The following is an 18868-nucleotide window of genomic DNA, read 5'->3' on the forward strand; positions in this document are numbered from 1 at the left end:
TAGTAAAATCACAAGTATTATCAAATTCCTTTTTTTCCATCACATACAGCTGTTTTTTTCTTATTAAATATATGTCACTATCCACTTTCTCTGAAAATACATGCCCGATGATATAACCATTTGTCTGATTGAGTTGTTCTTGCCTCTTATGTAGAGTGTGTATTTATAATGCATATAAATACTTCTTGTATTTGCTATATACTGTCCATTGCTATTCATTACCATACCTTGGCAAGAGTAATTGTCAATGGTTTTGAGCCAGTTTGGGCCAGTTTCTTAACTAATGGAGCAGAGAGACCCACAGACCCATACCCTGGAAGAAAAGAAAGAGGAAAAGGTAGGGAGATGGGCCTGAAAACAAAACCAGAAGCAACGAGCTAAGGGAGAAAATTAATTTACAAAATGTGATAGTGGAATATAGCAAGATAACACAGTATAATACAGTATAATTGGTAATGAAGCTAATAAATCAAATAAAATGAAGAGAGAGTGTTCAAAACCAAAGGTTTCACTCTAATGCTGAAGGCAAGACAGCTAGGAGGCACACATTGCTCAGATGATGGGAAGGGACAGTCTTGTGACTCGCAAGCAGTATTATCTTTCCCTCTAAATAGAAAATAGAAAAACAAACAAAACAAAAAAACAGTCTTCTGGGATATATAGTTCTCCTCTGAGAACCAGTTACCCAGAAATGCTGACAGTCCACAGAATTGCAGCATTAACTCTGACTACTAGTGTACCAAATGATTTTATGATGTGGAATACAGGTAACAAAAACCATAAAACTATGACAGTATAAATGTCTCTGCAGTGAATTTTTTTATTTCCTTGGGTTGTTTTTATTTATCTTTTTTGTGTATGCTTGTCTTCCAGTTCTTCTCAGAAATAATGTGTTAATATTTCAGTAGTACGTTTAGTATTAAAGCTAGGTTTCTCCATTCCTAGCCCATGTAACTGGACAAAGTGAGAATCTCTTCAGAAGCTACTCTGAGTTGGTGCAATCTGAAATCTAAACCTTGCTGTATGTCCTCATTTTGCCTTCCAGTACTTGAAAGGAGCATATGAACAGTCAGGGGAACAACTGAAGAAATTGGTTGATAGTGATATGACAAGGGGGAATGGTTCATAGGTTCATAAGGTTGGAAAGGACCTACAAGATCATCTAGTCCAACCATCCTCCTATCACTATCCCTACGCAACTACTAAATCAAATCCCTTAGCACCTCATCTAAACACTTCTTGAACAGCGCTAGGGACGGTGCCTCAACCACCTCCCTAGGCAGGCCATTCCAGTGCCTGACCACTCTTGCAGAGAAAAAATGTTTCCTCAGGTCTAATCTAAATCTTCCCCGGCGCAACTTGTGGCCATTCCCTCTTGTCCTGTCGTTATTTATCAGGGAGAAGAGGCCCACCCCCTCCTCACCACAACCCCCCTTCAGGAAGTGGTAGAGTGCAATAAAGTCTCCTCTGAGCCTCCTCTTCTCCAGACTAAACAATCCCAGCTCCCTCAGCCGCTCCTCATAAGACTTGTGCTCCAGACCCCTCACCAGTTTTGTTGCCCTTCTCTGAACACGCTCCAGGGCCTCAATGTCCTTCTTGTAGTGAGGGGCCCAAAACTGAACACAGTACTCGAGGTGCGGCCGTACCAGAGCTGAGTACAGGGGGATGATCACCTCCCTGCTCCTGCTGGCTACGCTATTTAAACTAAGACAGGAGAGATTTAGGTTAGATGTTAGGAGGAAGTTTTTCACTCAGAAGGTGGTGATGCAGTGGATGCCCCATCCCTAGAGGCATTCAAGGCAAGGCTAGATGTGACTCTGGGCAGCCTGGTCTGGCGACTCTGGCCACGGCAGGGCAGCTGGAACTAGATGATCTTTGAGGTCCTTTTCAACCCAGGCCATTCTGTGATTATCTGGGACAGCATAAGTTCATCCCAGTCAACAGGAAGCAGTACCTGGCGCAGTGTCTTCTCCACATCACTGACATGCATTATTTCTTTGGATATTAAGTCAATTCTCTTGCACCATTACTTAAAAATATAAACACTGAGTGATTTAAAATAAATCAAATTGGAGGGAGAGACTATGAATGAAGTGTAAAATTCTTTCATTGTTCAGAATGCATGTTATGATCCCTTTTGTGCAACTGGATTGATGGCTTGTCAGCCATTAAGTGTAACACTGTGCTTCTGGTCATGGTGACTAATTTCGTGTTTGTTTGTTTTTTTTTTCTGTCTTGTAGACCAACAAATGGCTGTTTGTTCTAGCAATGATCTGTTTATAGAATGTGATTAATATTATGGCATCTGACTAAAGATTAATTAAATTAAACACAAGGTCTTTGCAGTGATCAAGGGACTGCAATAAATGGGAGCAACTCCATGAACCTAGTTAGGTAGTAATGTAGAACACTGAATTGGATACTCCTGGGACTGCTGAAGGAGTACACTAAGTTTCTTACTGGTATGAAATAACAGCAACACAATTCAGCAGAAAACATTTTATTAAGACTAAGGAGGTTATTGCCTTTAAGTGTACAAGACTTGAGGGATTTGGAGAGGGAAGGAATTACATTTTAAAACAAAGCACACACAAAAAGGCTTGGTTATATTCAAGTGAAGAAGCATAAGCAGAGAGAGTAGAATCAAAAATGAATAAGTGCAGGAATTTAAGTGGAAAAGGGAGATAGAAGGGTCTGTGCTTGGTTACTATTGACAATCCTATTTCTGTCTGTGAATTACCTACTCTGAGCCTGTGAGAACAGTTACACTGTTTCAGGTCAGACTAAGAAACAAATAGAATAAGAGATCTGCTGGTTGACTATTGGAGAGAGAAACCATGAGGCTGAGTTAAAAAAAGGAAAAAAAAAAAGTGGAATTGACTGATTGGGAAAACCTTATTCTGTCTGTGCGTGTGAACTGATAGCAGAGTTCAAGCTCATGTTTATGGGAACTGTACCAAAAATGATGTGAAGTCTGATCTAGTGAATGGTTAAGAGGTCTAAGATTCAAGCCTGTGTATCAGACAGACTTGAAGTCCTCACTAACTATTGAGGCATCAGTGGATATTTAGTAAGTAAATATAGTGATGATGTTTCACCAGTGAACTTTAGACCTCATCAGCTGTAGGATCAAGGCCGGTCTATTCTTTTTACGTTTGACTGCTGTGTGGGTGCTGGTAAAGGCTCTGTTTTCATTTGTGTTTCTAGCCAAGTAAGTACTGTGTGTTTGTGCATGCCTGTTAAAGATAAAGACCTTGCTCCTGCATGGAGTGGGAAAATGGGACCACAGCAGTCTCCTGTCTTTTAAAATAAGAGTGGTTATGGGGACCACCAAATTTGAGTCTTCAAACTGGAAAAAAATTCCCTGAGGACAAAGTTCACTGTATGTGCTTATTTGTAGAAGACATGGGTTTCTTCATGCTCAAATCACTTTGTGATGATTTCAGAGTGACTGAACCAATTTGCGACCTCATGGGTATTTGACAGGGCCTCATAATAATATTTACGTCCTTTATAATGAATCTTCAGGGATCCCTTTCACCTTGTGTTTCTAGTGTAATAGCCTCCAAGTAAACTTACTGAAAATAGTTCATTTTCAGAGGTAACATTGTCCATTTGGTAACATTTCAGAGGTTGCGTTGGCCAAATATGGGTGCTATTCTTCGTCACTGAAAAGCAGTTATTCATCTCAGAGGAAAAAGGTTTTTCTGTTGTACTTCCTGCCTTTGAAGTGTATGACCATTCAGAGATCCATTGTAGTCTGAAGGAGATCTAAATATGCTTTTTGCAAGTGGACAGAAGTTTTTTAACACACTAAATTCTTGTTCTAGACAGAGACCTCAAATGGAAAGGAGTACCTGTACATCCATATCTAGAGGTCTTTCTAGAGATATCAGTACATGATATGATCAATCTTTTTGTGCTATTTTGTATAAGTTTAAAGAAAGCACATCTGATTTTTGCACCTAGACAATCTTGCACATATAGCCTACAATAAAATTAAAACAGTTTAGTGCCTGATGTCAGAGTTAGGAATTTGACTAAAATCAGTCCCCAAAAAAATCTGAATTCTAAAGTTGGGAGCTACAGGGCAGTGTGTTTGTAGGAAGGTTGTACAATCTTTTCACTCTTCAAATTTACAGGCACTTTTCAAGTGGAGAACAGTTTACGTAGTTAAGGATTCAAGGTGTTTTTGCTTTCTAACTTATGTATTTTAAAGATAAAGCAGCAGTCCTTTCCTATCATAGATTTTTGTCATATTGACAGTCAGTGATATTGTCTGTCATTATGCATATACACATTTAAATATTAAACATAAACTTTAATTATCTGGAGACTGTGGGACTGTGTCTTAGAGAATCAGTGAGGTTGGAAGGGCCACTAAGATCATCTAGTCCAACCAATAACTCATGCTTGTGGTGGCTATAGAGCATGTCACTCAGTGCAACGTTTCCCTTTCTTGAAAACATCAGGGACAGTGACTCCACCACCTCCTTGGGCTGCCTGGAGTAGTACCTCAACAAGTACCTGCCCAGTACCTCAACACTCTTTCTGAGCAGAAATTTTTCCTAATGTCCATCCTGAGATGGCATCAGAAGGATGCTGCTGGAAGCTACTCACGTAGCAAATGTATATATAGAGTAACTGTATTTCCAAGTCTGTTCTGTTTACAGGAAAAACCTTCCCTTCTCTGTCTTTCTATGGAATCCTATTTAAATGTTATATCATTCAATTAAGAAGGAAAGGTGTACTGCAACCCTTCTGTGAATGTGATGCTTATAGGGGAGGGAAATTGGGCTTTGAAGTGTTCCTTTTGGATCTTTTGTGACAGCAAGCAATTGTCTTGGCAATGTTTATAAAACCCCTTTCCTTTATTTAGTCTTCTGGCAGGTTTTCACACGTGCTTTACTTTCTATTGCTATTGACTGCAGCTATTCTGTTGGTGCTGATTGACAGTGCAGATGTGGGAATGCAAGATTCATGATAAAATCTCCATCTTAGTGCAGCTTTTAAAAGTTTCTGTTTTGATAATGCTCAAGTTGAATGTTTCGGACTGTGATAAAACATCAGGAGCGAGAATGAGTGAAGTTGGTTCAGCGTTTGTCGTTCAAAGACATTTTCTACAATCTTTAATTACTTCAAGAATCTAGAAAAGTTGAGAGCCACTCTTTGTGTTTCTGATAAGAATTTTCTGACTGTTTTGCCCATGACAGTAAATGGTTCTCTCCAACCTATATTCTTCTTGAAGGTTTTCATTATCTTTACTTTCATCTCTTCTGGTTTCTCACCTGAGACTTATTTTACAGCATCTTTACAGTAAGAATTCCTTCTTCTTTAAAATTCACAAGGGCTGCTCTGGAAGTAATGCCTCCTGTTTTATTATATTCACCCATGATGTCAAAGGCATAATGTTGGTGGTACGGCAGTAGAAGTGTTGAACCTTACCACCAATATTCTGTTATATTTTGTTGCTCTGTGACAGATAACAGTGGAGGAACAGTCAGACAAAATGGTATCTGACATGGAAGTGTGTATGAGGGAAAGGTGTGTCATTGTCTGTGTGGAAAAAAATAGTATCCACTGACATTCATTGGCCCTTACTGAATATTTATGGAGTACAGGCAGTTCATCACTGGCAAAAATGTATAGCTATACTGAAAAAACAATAGTTGAGATTTTACTCTATCAAATAGTTTTACAGTGTTCTCTATGTATGTTGTAGTTTCCATGGAAAAAAATAGCAGGTGTTACTTTTAGAGTGCCCTATGTACATTATTTTTGTTAGCCTTAGATAAGGCTTTGAAGGATTCAGACTTAGAGTACTGACCCACACGGTCTCTTAGAATTAAAATAATATGATTGGAAGGAACCTACTCAGGTCCAATCCAACAGCCTAAGTACTCCAGAGCTAACCAGAAGTTACTTAAAACCATGCTGTCAAGGACATTGTCCAAATGCCTCCTGAACGCTGAGAAGCTGCCCCTCTAGGAAGACTGTTCCAGAGGTGGACCGCCCTTATAATAAAGAAATTGTTTCAATTCTCAGTCCGAACCTTCTCTGGCACTGCTGTGTGCCATTTCCACATGTCCTGCTGTAAGCCCTGGTAACTGTCCAATGCTCCAGCATCTCTAGACTTCTTTGCAAGACCTCTCAGCCCTCAAGAGAGTCAGCTTTTCCTAGACATGGCTGAGGATTTACCAAATATTTTTACAATGGGCATTTTGTTACTCTCATGTTAACCGATACAGAGATTGGTTGCCTGTTCTTTTCCTGTGTTCCAGATTTCTGGGATTTAGGAGAGGTTTTAACTCACGGATGTCACACTTGTCTGATATGTAGAATATATTTCTATATGTGGAACAGAAGCATTCAGTAAATTCTCACTTCAGTACATCCCAGATGACCTCAGCACTGTACTTCTGTTCATAAAGTGGTAGCAGACTGAATGAGTTATTAGGTACTGTTTCAGTAATTAATTCCGGCCCTCCTCCAAGTATGTAGGATGTCTTATAGTGAAAATTTGCATGTAGATAAAACATGAAAAAAAATTGGGGAGACACAACACTGATGTGCTTGTAGTGTCTGTTAGGTAGTGGTCAAAACAGGTGAAGAAACTTGAGTTCTAGCAAAATCTCTGATGTGAAATACTTTGGAGTATGCGTGCCTACAGTTTAAAAGTGCCTATGAAGAGCTAATCTCAAAGAACTATGATTGATGAACAGTGCATTTATCTTCTGCCCACTGGTAATGCAGCTGAAATTGCGATGTATTTATTATTTGACTAATTCATGTGTAATTTTTATGATGATCAAGGATACTATTAAAATTGTCTGATGGATCTAATTAGCTTCTTTTACAGAAAAAAAAAATGACTGAAGAATAATGAGAGAACTGATGATTTAGTGTTACAACTGACTTCAGCACATGTATGGCAACTAAGTAAACAGTGTTCCTTTTTGGGTCAAACAGTGATCTCTTACTTGAAAAAAAAAAAAAAGCCATGTACATGTATGTTTTCCTTGTAGGTTTGGGAGCTCATACAGTCACCTAAGTGGAAGGTTTCTTTTAGCTTTAATTGTATTTTGAGCAAGTTTGCTCATGTTTTAATTGGAAAAGTGACAAATAATGTAAAAAAAAAAAATGCCAGTGATGCCGAACTAGATAAAATAATTTAAAAAATTGAAGCTAACTGCAGTATATCAGAAGAAATTCATGCCGATTAAGCATGCAGTAATATGGTAGGTTAAATTTAGTATAGATAAATGCAGGGATGCACATGGGGGAACAATCTTCTTCTTTATAACTATTAACTTTTTCCATTTGTGGAAAGTAGTTTGGGGGATCATAATAAATCAATAAAAAATTAACCTCAATATTTAGTAACTACCAAACAAGCAAATTGCTGTTAGTCATTGCTGTGAAAAGTACCATCAACAAAACAGAAATTACCAACTTGCATCAACTCAGCTCTGGCATGTTTTCGATTGCTACACTATTAGATGTATTTAATGCTTCTGCAAAGGTAAAAAATAAATATGCATGCACACTCCAAAATAGGAATTACTGTTATGGTTGTTCATTATGAACTGATAAATAATCTCTTTCTTTGCTTTATGCATTCTCATTTATTTTTTTATTTACATGTTCTCAACCTATCTTTAAATGGAAATTTAATCAACAAATTTAAGATGCTGTAAAGATTTTGTAGATCTTCACTAGAAGTCACCTGTCTTAAGTAATAGGGATTTATTTGATGAAATATGTGAAGAAAAGTAAGGGCAAAAATAAGTTTTCATGTGTTTCTTTGAAATCCTAAAACTGACAGTGACATTTTAGGTGTTTTTTTTTTTCCAGTTCTATAACGGTTTAAGTAGCTGCTGTGAATATGTGGACTTAATCATTTTAGGGTTTGTGATACCATTTCTGCAGCCATTTAAAAAGCACTCAAGGAACACTTCTATAAACTAGGAAAGGATTCTCTTCAGTTCCTGCTGGCGTGGTGTGGAAATAAAACCACTGAAAGTAAGCTGCATTGTGAATCAAGTCAAAGATTGCAACTTCCTCCTGAAAACAGTTTTAATATATTAGATGTAAAAATAGATTAGGAGATAGGATTCAAGTTAGGTGAATTTGAACAAAGTGGGGAAAAATAAGAAATAGAGGAATGAAAGCCTGCAAACTTGTATTTTGATTTCAGCATTCATGTAAATACTGAATAATTGAGAACAATTTGCTAACATGAAAGGTTGCATAGTGGTATAAAAAGAGATATCTGATGACTATTTTGGAAGACATAGTAATGATTTGTAAATCAGGAGGGTCTTCTGCTACTAGAAAAAACAACTTGCAGGTGATCAGAATTTTTTTCCCAAAGTCTTTGAATGGACATTCTACGAAGAAAGTTTCTCTTAAATCAGTGGAATCATATGTAAAGCAAATCGGTTTAGAAGTTTAGACATGTTGCTATAGTAACTTAATTTTATTACTGTTTTCTCTTGTGTTTTACAGAATGAAGAGAAGGAATCAGTCAGTTTTCCCTCACTTCTTAGCCATATGACTTCTTATTTCTTAAATCATCCTGTAATTCCAATGACAACATATGCAGATTCAGGTGTCCCAGAGATGTTGAATACTTTTTCTCCGCTCATGTCATCTATGCCTTGTGATATTCATCTAGTTAATCTGAGGACAATCCAATCAAAGGTAAGATTAAGCAGCTTTTTAATCAGCATTTTATTAGTATAGTTTAATCAAATAATTTTTTCTAGGGAAGTAGTGTATGAATTTCTTACATTATACACTATATTGTAATGGCTTGTTTTTGTTATTTTTGCAAGAATTGTGCCTATGCGGCGGTCATGAAGGATTGTGAAATAGAACAACTTCGTTTTCACAAAATATTAAAATGCGCAGTACATTTTTCTGTCTCTGGAGAGGGCATATTTCGATAGATTACCACAGTTTTAGCAAAGAAAGGTTACTTAGGTCAAATACTTCAGCCTCTTTTATATTAAGAATTAAATTTACTTAAATTTCAGTAAACCTTGCTCTGAGTTTACTAGTTTTTGCTTTTAATAAAGCATCTTGTTCCATCTGATTCCTTTTGGTGGACCTGATGACAATCTACCATATCTTAACACCCAATGACATAAATTCTTACAGTATTCTTATATGTCAATACAAGACCATTTTTAACTATACTGATATCAACTTAACATCCTGGGATCTTGTTAAACTGATCCTTGGCATGATCTAAAAACAAACTGAGGCATCTGTGTCTGAGTTTCAGCTAGGACAGAATTGTTTTCTTCAGAGTATCTGGTATTAGTTTTAGTTCCAAGAAAAAAACAAATGTCGATAGCACCCTGATGTTTATGACTATTGCTAAGCAATGTTGTACAGAGTGAAGACCATTCCAGTTTCCCAGCTCATACTAGCAAAGGGCTGGGAGGGGACAGAATCAGGACAGCTGACTTTAACTGGCCAAGGCTGATCATTTTCAGTCTCAATCATTACTTTAGAGCTTAGTTCGCTGTCTCGCACTTTCTGTTAGTATTTCATTCTCATGTGAACTCCTTCAGCTATTATTTTCTTATTTTCAATTTCAGAGTGAACTGACTCTTGATTCTGTGGGTCTAATGCCCTTGAAGAGTCAGGAGGAAGCTTTGTATTAAATTAAATCTTTATGTGAAATGCATGTTGCATGCTTTGCTGTAAAATGTTTCCATTTACCTTGTCAGCTCAGCATCATCTGTTTATTTTCCTGTATGTCAAGTTCAGGGGTAGACCTTTTTATATATTGCAGTAAATATTAGAAGGGAAAGCTGACTGTGCATCAGCTGTTCTGTTCAATATTATTTATAGGTGAATTTTTAGTTATCTAGACTATGCCAACCACATTATCCCAGTTGGCATAAAGTTGCTTGAGGCTATGATTTCTTCACTGTCCACAACACTGTGGTTCATTGCTTACTTGATTGACAACTCTTAAGTTTGCAGCATTACTCTGTGTATACTTTGAAGTGAAAACTGTTACTAGGCACAGGATGGGGGCACTTACTGTTACAGATACAGAATGATTATTGCCTACTGCAAAAATGGTGCTGAGCTTTGAAAAGTCTTTCAGACATGCAAAAAGGCCTTTTCAATTAACTTCTGATTTTCTGTCTCCTTTTTCTATTTTCTAAGGCAAATGCCATAATTCTGGCCAAGTGATGTGGTGTGATGGTTTTTTTTTTGTTTGTTTGTTTTTTGATGGAAATGTAGACTACTCCTATACTCATAGCTTCTGCTGCTGAATCATAGAATCACTTAGGTTTGAAAAGACTTTCAAGGTCATCCACCTATCATGACAGATCCACTGCTGAAGCATGTCCCTGAGTGCTGCATTCACATGTCTTTTAAATACATTCAAGAGTGGCAACTCCACCACTTCCCTGGGCAGCCTCTCCCAGTGCCTGAGCACTTTTTCTGTGACAAAATTCATCCTGATATCCAATTGAAACTTTCTGTGATGCAGCCTGAGGCCATTTCGTTCAGTCCTATTCCTTATCACCTGACCAAAGACTGACAGCCAGGTTCATCACACAGCATTTAGCCTTGTTGAATGCTGTACAATTGGACACAATTCATTAACCTTAGCTTATCCACATCCCTCTGTAGAGCCTTTCTACCCTCAAACAGGTGAACAGTCCTGTCCAACTTGGTGTCATTGGCAAATTCACTGAGGATTCACCCTGTCCCCAGCAATCACGGCATTGTTGATAAAGCTGGTGCCGATACTGAGTCCTTAGGAGCACTACTTGTGTCCAGTTGCCAACTGGATTTAACTCCATTCACAACAGCCCTTCAGGCCTGGCTATACAGCCTGTTTTTTACTCAGCAGACAGAACATCTTCATCCAGTTTCTCCAGGAGAAAGACTTTGCTAAAGTCGAAATCTAAGTAACAGCTTTTCCCTTGTCCACTAAGTATGTTGTCTTCTCATAGAATGAGATCAGTCAGGATCTGCTTTTCATAAACCCATGCTGTCTGGCTCTGTTCAGCTGTTGTTCTGCTTGTGCTGTGTAACAGTAGTAATGATGGTCTGCTCCATAGCCTTTCCTGGTACAAAGATCAGACTGACATCCCCCGTTTCTCCTTCCTGCTCTGCCTGTTGATGGACTCACCTTGGCAGCTTCTAGTCACCTGGGACCTCCCCACTTAGCTGAGGCTACTGGTACAGTATTGAAAGTGGCTTGTGCCAGCTCCTTTAGCACCCTTATATGGATCCCATCTGGAGTCTTAGATCTGTGTGTCCAAGTGGTATAGTAAAGTATTATCATAGAACAATAGGATGGTTTGTGTTGCAGGGGACCTCAGCAGTCATGGAGTCATGGAATCCTCAGAGTTGGAAGGTATCTTTAAATAGCAAAAGGGCCACTTTTTGAGTTTTTTATTGAGATCTCTCTGGATGACACCCCTTCCTTCTGCTCTGTCAACCACAGCACTTAGCTGTGTGCCATCAGCAAACTTGCTGAGGGTGCACTCAATCTCAACCTCTATGTCATTGATAAAGATGTTAAAGAGTACTGGTCCCAAGATGAGCCTCTGGGAACACTGCTCATTACCAGCCTCCACCAGGTCATGGAGCCGTTCACCACTGTCCTTTGGCTGCAGCCTTCTAACCAATTCCGTATCCACTGAGTAGTCTGCCCTTCAGATATATATTTATCCAATTTAGAGATAAGGATGTGGTAGGAGACCATGTCATAGGCTTTACAGAAGACCAGGTAGATGACATCACTTGCCTTTCCTTTGAAAGCAATGCGGTTGGCTTGAGAGTGGATCAGGATGTGTCACAGAGTGCCTCCATCTTTCCTCTGAGAGTTGTTTACTGCCATCCGTCAACTTTTCTTCGTTGTATTGGTTATTAGACAAGAAGTAGATTTTCAAGAAATTATAACAATTTCACATAAAAGAGTACTAAACTAATATATATATATATTTAAGATTTAAGGTAGAAATTAGAATTCATGAAAATGCATTAAAATGTAAATGAGAAAAAGGGAAATTCTCACTTCACTTCAAACTCCCTTATGGATGGAAAAGATGCCATTGGATATGATCCTGTCATGTAGAATTCCAACACCAGATGTCTTATTTGACAACGATTTTGCCTACTATAAGTGGACAGGACATTGAGATTTAAAAACGGAGTTCATTTGTCCCTTACACCAAATATAAATGCTTTTTGCTATGAGGTTTTGCAAGATTAAGGATATTCCTCTATCCTAGACACTAAGAAATTTGTTAGCAGTTTTCATGCAGGTCACACAGCCATGTTTAGTAAGTGTATGAGTTATAAGTTAGTTTCATTTTTGCTCAGACTTTCCCTTAGGCACACACAGATGTGATCTAATTTACCTAGAGATGATAGAAGAACAGATAAGTTGAAGTGGATGTGGAAACTGTGGCAGCTTGCTCAGTCTTACACCTCTTTTAGTAATGAATGATGGGTGCCTTTTGCATGCTAAGTCCTGGAAAGAAATCTTGACTATTACATCATGTTTATACTTATCAAAACTCACTTCCTGAAAATGCCATTAATTATCTTTATGTTTTAAACATTTTAAAACTTAGTTAAGATAATATTTAATTTAAAAAACCTAAGAAGCAAAATTTTCATACTGTCAGTTGCACTGCATTTGTTATGATGGAAGTGACTGCAAGGTAATTCTACTGAAGATAAAGTTTTAATATTTACTTACTATCTTGTCATTCTTAACATCAGTTAACCCCATCAAAAGTCAGGGTTTCTGGTATGAATTTTAATACTTCTCTAATGTTTAGACAGCCATTAATATTTTGATAGTGTATTAATGTCTACTTCTAAGTGCAGCCACTTTTCCATGTGAGTGACAATTAACTATTACATACTTGGAAACTGAAAATAATCTTGGTGCATCATTATTATTAACTTAATCTTGTAAGTGGAGCTGCTGTTTCAGTGAACAATATAAAATCTTTTTCAACCACTACAGATATTAAGGAAGCATATTAAACCTGTTTAAATTATTTTACCGTGGATTCCATTCATTAATTAACAGTATGATTTTAGGTGGTTAAAAGCTGTGTTGTTGATGAAAATCTTCTCAGACTGAGATGTGCTCTGACTTCGTAAACTACGCAACTTTCTTACATGTCAGCATCTTACTGCAAAATATCGTCAAGTGCCACTGAGTACATTTATTCTTTTAAAAAGAAGACTTGCTTAAAAATTACACTTGAGTTTATCATTTTGTTATTTGAATTATATTTACAGCTGTGAATCTGTAGTACTGTGAAGCTATGTCATGCTGTATTTCAAAAAAACTGGTTCAAGCTTTTGTTCCAAGATCTACTCTATTAGAAGAAACCTGATTTGTATCTGAAGACTTAATCTATTGACACCACTTATTTGTTACAACTCAAAGAGATAAAGCTTCACAAAATGCCTCATGCTTGTTGACACAGGCTTCTCCAAGGCAGTAGATCTTACTGAAGTACCAGGAATGAATGTGACTCACGAGAGAGATTGCTGGGAGAAAATGTCAATGAACAACTCAAGTTAAATAACGTTTAAAAAAAAAGTCAAACAACGCTTATACCACTTTATTAAATATTTAATAAAATGTAGGGCTGAAGAATTGAAATAGAAAATGCATGCAATGAAATAAATTACATGATACAAAATAAATGACAGGTGAGTGCAGCTTCCCAACCATGGGAAGCATTCTGTGTTCTCAGATATGACTGTTTTCAGATATGACTGTCAAAACAAGATTCCGACTTAAGTATTTATGTGTCTGTTTGTCCAAAAAATTTTAGTAATTTATTCCAAACTGGAAAGTTGAGATTGTGGATAACTCTGTGATGCCTACTGAGGCTCAAGAGCACCACGTGTCTTGTCTGTAATTATTTAATGTTTGTATGTTAGTGTGTGATTTCACAGATATTCTAAGCTGAGTGAGATTTTACAGGGCAGATTACAAAAGGAAAATTTGATAAACATAATCATAGTCATATTCATAGATTCATAGATACATTAGGTTGGAAAGGACCTACAAGATCATCTAGTCCAACCATCCTCCTATCACTATCCCTACCCACTGAACTACTAAATCAAATCCCTTAGCACCTCATCTAAACGCTTCTTGTACAGCGCTAGGGACGGTGCCTCAACCACCTCCCTAGGCAGGCCATCCCAGTGCCTGACCACTCTTTCAGAAAAAAAATGTTTCCTCAGGTCTAATCTAAATCTTCCCCGGCGCAACTTGTGGCCATTCCCTCTCGTCCTGTCGTTATTTATCAGGGAGAAGAGGCCCACCCCCTCCTCACCACAACCCCCCTTCAGGAAGTGATAGAGTGCAATAAGGTCTCCTCTGAGCCTCCTCTTCTCCAGACTAAACAATCCCAGCTCCCTCAGCCGCTCCTCATAAGACTTGTGCTCCAGACCCCTCACCAGTTTTGTTGCCCTTCTCTGAACACGCTCCAGGGCCTCAATGTCCTTCTTGTAGTGAGGGGCCCAAAACTGAACACAGTACTCGAGGTGCGGTGCGGCCGTACCAGAGCTGAGTACAGGGGGATGATCACCTCCCTGCTCCTGCTGGCTACACTATTTCTCATACAGGCCAGGATGCTGTTGGCCTTCTTGGCCACCTGGGCACACTGCCAGCTCATGGTAAGCCGAGCATCAACCAACACCCCCAGGTCCTTTTCCTCTCTACATTCTTCAAGCCATTCTGCCCCAAGCCTATAGCATTGCATGGGGTTATTGTGGCCAAAGTGCAGGACCCGGCACTTGGTCTTATTGAACCTCATCCCATTGAGCTCAGCCCAGCTGTTCAGCCTATCCAGATCCCTCTGAAGGGCCTCCCTACCCTCAGGCAGTTTGACACATCCTCCCAACTTGGTGTCATCTGCAAACTTACTGAGGGTACACTCAATCCCCTCGTCTAGGTCATCAATAAAGATATTAAACAAGATGGGCCCCAAAACTCACCCTTGAGGGCCACCACTCGTAACAGGACGCCAGCTGGACTTAACTCCATTAACCACTACCCTCTGGGCTCGGCCTTCCAGCCAGTTTTCCACCCAGAGAAGAGTGAACCTGTCCACACCACGGGCAGCCAGTTTCCTCGGGAGAATAATGTGGGAGACCGTGTCAAAGGCCTTGCTGAAGTCCAGGTAGACTACATCAACAGCCTTTCCCTCATCTACCTGTCTGGTCACCCAGTCATGGAAGGAGATGAGGTTGGACAAGCACGACCTGCCCTTGGTGAACCCGTGCTGGCTGGGTCTGATCCCCTGGTTGCCATGGACGTGCCGTGTGATCTCCCTCAAGATCATCTGCTCCATAACTTTCCCTGATACCGAGGTCAGGCTGACAGGCCTGTAGTTCCCTGGGTCTTCCTTACAGCCTTTCTTGTAGATGGGAGTCACATCGGCAATACTCCAATCTTGTGGGACCTCTCCAGATAACCAGGAATTCTCATAGATGGCAGAAAGCGGCTTGGCAATCACCTCTGCCAGCTCCCTCAGCACCCTTGGGTGGATCCCATCTGGCCCCATGGACTTGTGGCAGTTCAGATGGAGGAGTAGATCTCTGACCGTCTCTGCTTGGATCACAGGGGGTGCATTATGCACTCTGTCCCAGACTTCCAGGTCAGGGCAAGTACCCTGTGGACAACTGCTCTGTCTATTAAAGACAGATGTGAAGAAGGCATTGAGAACCTCAGCCTTTTCCTTATCATCCGTGGTTGCATTCCCTGCCTCATCAAGTAAAGGAGAAAAATTCTCCATAGTTTTTCTCTTGCTGTTTATATATTTGTAAAAGGATTTCCTGTTCTCCTTTACTGCAGTAGCCAGTCTAAGTTCAAGCTGGGCTTTTGCATTTCTGACTTCCTGCCTGCAGATCTTGGCCAGTTCTCTGTAGTCTCCCCAAGTAGCCTGTCCCATCTTCCAGAGGACATAGACTCTCTTTTTCTCTCGGAGTCTCAACAAAAGTTCCCGGTTCATCCACACTGGTCTTTTTCCCCCTCCGGCTCGACTTACGGGACTCCAGGACAGCCTGCTCCTGTGCCTTTAAGATTTCCATCTTGAGGAGCATCCAGGCTTCCTGGACCCCTTTACCCCTCAGGTGCGAGTCCCAAGGGTCCCTTGCAACAAGCGTCCTGAACAGGTCAAAGTCTCCAGAAGTCCAAGGTAGCAGTTTTGCTAGTCACCCTCTTGACGTCACCAAGAATAGCAAACTCCACCATTTCATGGTCACTCTGGCCAAGACAATCTCCAACCTTCACATCTCCTACTAGTCCTTCCCTGTTAGTGAAGAGCAGGTCTAGCAAGGCATCTCACCTGGTAGGCTCTTGCACCAGCTGTGTCAGGAAGCAATCATCCACACATTCTAGAAATCTCATGGACTTCTTCCTCTGTGCAGTATTATATTTCCAGCATATATCAGGGAAGTTGAAGTCCCCCATGGGAACAAGTGCTGGCCATTGTGCAACATCTACTGGTTGCTTATAGAGTACCTCATCTATCTCTTCACCCTGACTAGGTGGTCTATAACAGACCCCCACCACGATGTCACCCCTAAAGACCATCCCCCTGATCTTTATCCATACACACACTATCATTTCCAACCTCAATATTATTTACAACTAGCTATTGTAATTACAATATGCTTTCTAATTTCTTTTGTTTCTGCCATAAAATTTATTTGGGAAGCTACGAGAGCTACACTGACATTCTGAGTCTTCTTGTGCATGTGAATTTATTGACCCCTGAATTCCTTTGTTCACTTGAATTCACATTCAGTAGTATCTGTTTATGTAAAATCACTTTGCCATTTAGTCATTTTTATGTTTAATCTTACAGACAATAAAAGAAATGTTCAGTTTAGGCTGCATGTTATTTAAGGCATGAGCAGTTCTGTCATTTTAAGGTAGTGATAATCTTACAAGGTCTTAAATATTGTGCTGACTCTGCTACTTTTGTGAGTAACATCTTGTTTGTTTGCAGGTAGATACTGAGCCATCTGATGAAGCTGCTCTGATTCTTCACAGAAAGGGATTTGATTGTAGATTTTCAAACAGAGGCATGGGTCTGCTCTGTTCCACCACTCAGGGAAAGGTATGCTGATGTTTTATGGATAGTTTACCTTGCAAGTATTGCTGCAACAGTGATATTTAAAGTATATTGCTGTTGAAGTGTAAGTTGATATTTCTTAAGAAATGCAGGATTATAGGTAAGTTTATCTTCAGATCTACTTTCAATTTAATAAGGATGTGGTTCTGCTGTTGTGTGGAAATGACAATGTAAGCATCTGCAAGTTAACCTTTAGGTCAAATTTAGTCTTACTAGCCTCCTGTAAATGTAGTTTTCATATAACAGAGCAGTATTTATCTGACACTTTGAGAATGGTATAGTATAAACAACTTCATCTAAGAGAGTCATTTTACAAATTCTGAAATGTCTTCTTTTGAATAGTTTCAGTTAACGTGTCTGAAAGTTATGTGAGTTGTACTTTGAAAATATCCTTATTACAGTGTATAAAGCATACAAATATCTGACTGTTTTACAAATGCTATAAAATTGATGTGCTTTGTAAAAGCAATTCCATATAAGTTATATAACTTTGTTGTAAATGATAGCACGGGCAGTGGGCTGGGTAATAATTTCTACAGTGTCTAAAATTTTTGACAGCAGATCTTGAAATGGATTTCAAATTCTTCTTGAAGGAGAAGAATAGCTTTGTTTTTAGATAAAAGGAAAATTGTAATCCAGACATTTCTGATCATGTTTTAAATATTCTGGTTTACGTTAGAGTAAGGTATAGTGTATAGTGTTTAGTGTATAGTGTTTAGGCATCATGGAAGTACTCAGTAATTGTATTGCAAGAATCATTGCACTAATACCTGTAAAGGGTATTTCATCAGCATATTGGAGATGAAATTGAAGTAAAGTTTAAGAAACTACTGTATTTTCATTTCTTTTATTACTGTATTTCCTACTGAATTATTGAATTACTGTATTTCCTACTGTATTTTCTAATTTATTTATTTTCTGCAGGTAAAGGTGCATAAACTCTTTAACAAATTCCACGTGGAAAGTCTTACACCTGCATCTTTATCTTTGATGCATTCACCTCCAGATGCCAGAAATATGAGTGAAATAAATATGAGTTCTATGGAGATAAATACATTCCGGATTCGACTAAGATGAAGTCTGGCTGTAATACTCAGATAGAGAAGAGGAATCTGCTATTATCTCCTCAAAGTTTTACGTGCAATAAGAAGCACATTACTATTATTCCATCTTCTGGATACTGTGAGGAAAACATGCATTGTCTAATTTTTTCTTTTTACCAACACAGTGAAAAGCCATGTTGCGAGCAATTTTTCTTTTTTTTTTTTTTTCTTTCATAAAATACCAACATCAGTATGAGTTAATACATTAATGCAACAAGTGAAGAAATTTATAAGGATGTTAACCTCCCAACAGATTAAATCTCAGGTTAAATGCTAATTATGTTTCTGGTGTTTTAATTTTCATAAGAAGGGGATTGGGTTTTAAACTGCTTTCTTTGCAGATTGCTGATAAATTTATGTACAAATAATTCAGTACAGGAAGCCCTGATTCAGCTTTGGAACCACTAGCTGATTTCCAAAAACTTGCAATCATTTATATAAATGACAGTAATCTCAAATTATTCCACAATTAATTTCAATTTACTCTGTGAAAAAGGGGATCTTTAATTGTGGTAAAATGAAAGCCTGCAGTACTTGTGACAAGTGGTGGTAGATCTTAATACTTCTGCCATTCACCTGAATTATGTAAATAGAAAACAT

The 18868-nt window shown here is 38.7% G+C and overlaps 1 protein-coding gene across 2 annotated transcripts in view; it reads left to right on the top strand.

Moving 5' to 3' along the window:
- MAN2A1 (mannosidase alpha class 2A member 1) overlaps positions 1-18545 on the top strand; it is a 114606-nt gene extending 96061 nt beyond the window's left edge. For both annotated transcript variants that reach the window (XM_065744240.1, XM_065744241.1), the window contains 3 exons: positions 8509-8703; positions 17040-17150; positions 18090-18545. In XM_065744240.1, coding sequence (XP_065600312.1) covers positions 8509-8703; positions 17040-17150; positions 18090-18242 — 459 coding nt within the window. In that variant the 3' untranslated portion in view covers positions 18243-18545. The remainder of the gene's footprint in view (positions 1-8508; positions 8704-17039; positions 17151-18089) is intronic.
- The last annotated feature ends 323 nt before the right edge of the window (positions 18546-18868 follow it).

The sequence above is a fragment of the Cyrtonyx montezumae genome, unplaced genomic scaffold, assembly GCF_038088225.1.
Source record: "Cyrtonyx montezumae isolate F1298 unplaced genomic scaffold, pur_monq_1.0 scaffold_30, whole genome shotgun sequence".
NCBI lineage: Eukaryota > Metazoa > Chordata > Aves > Galliformes > Odontophoridae > Cyrtonyx > Cyrtonyx montezumae.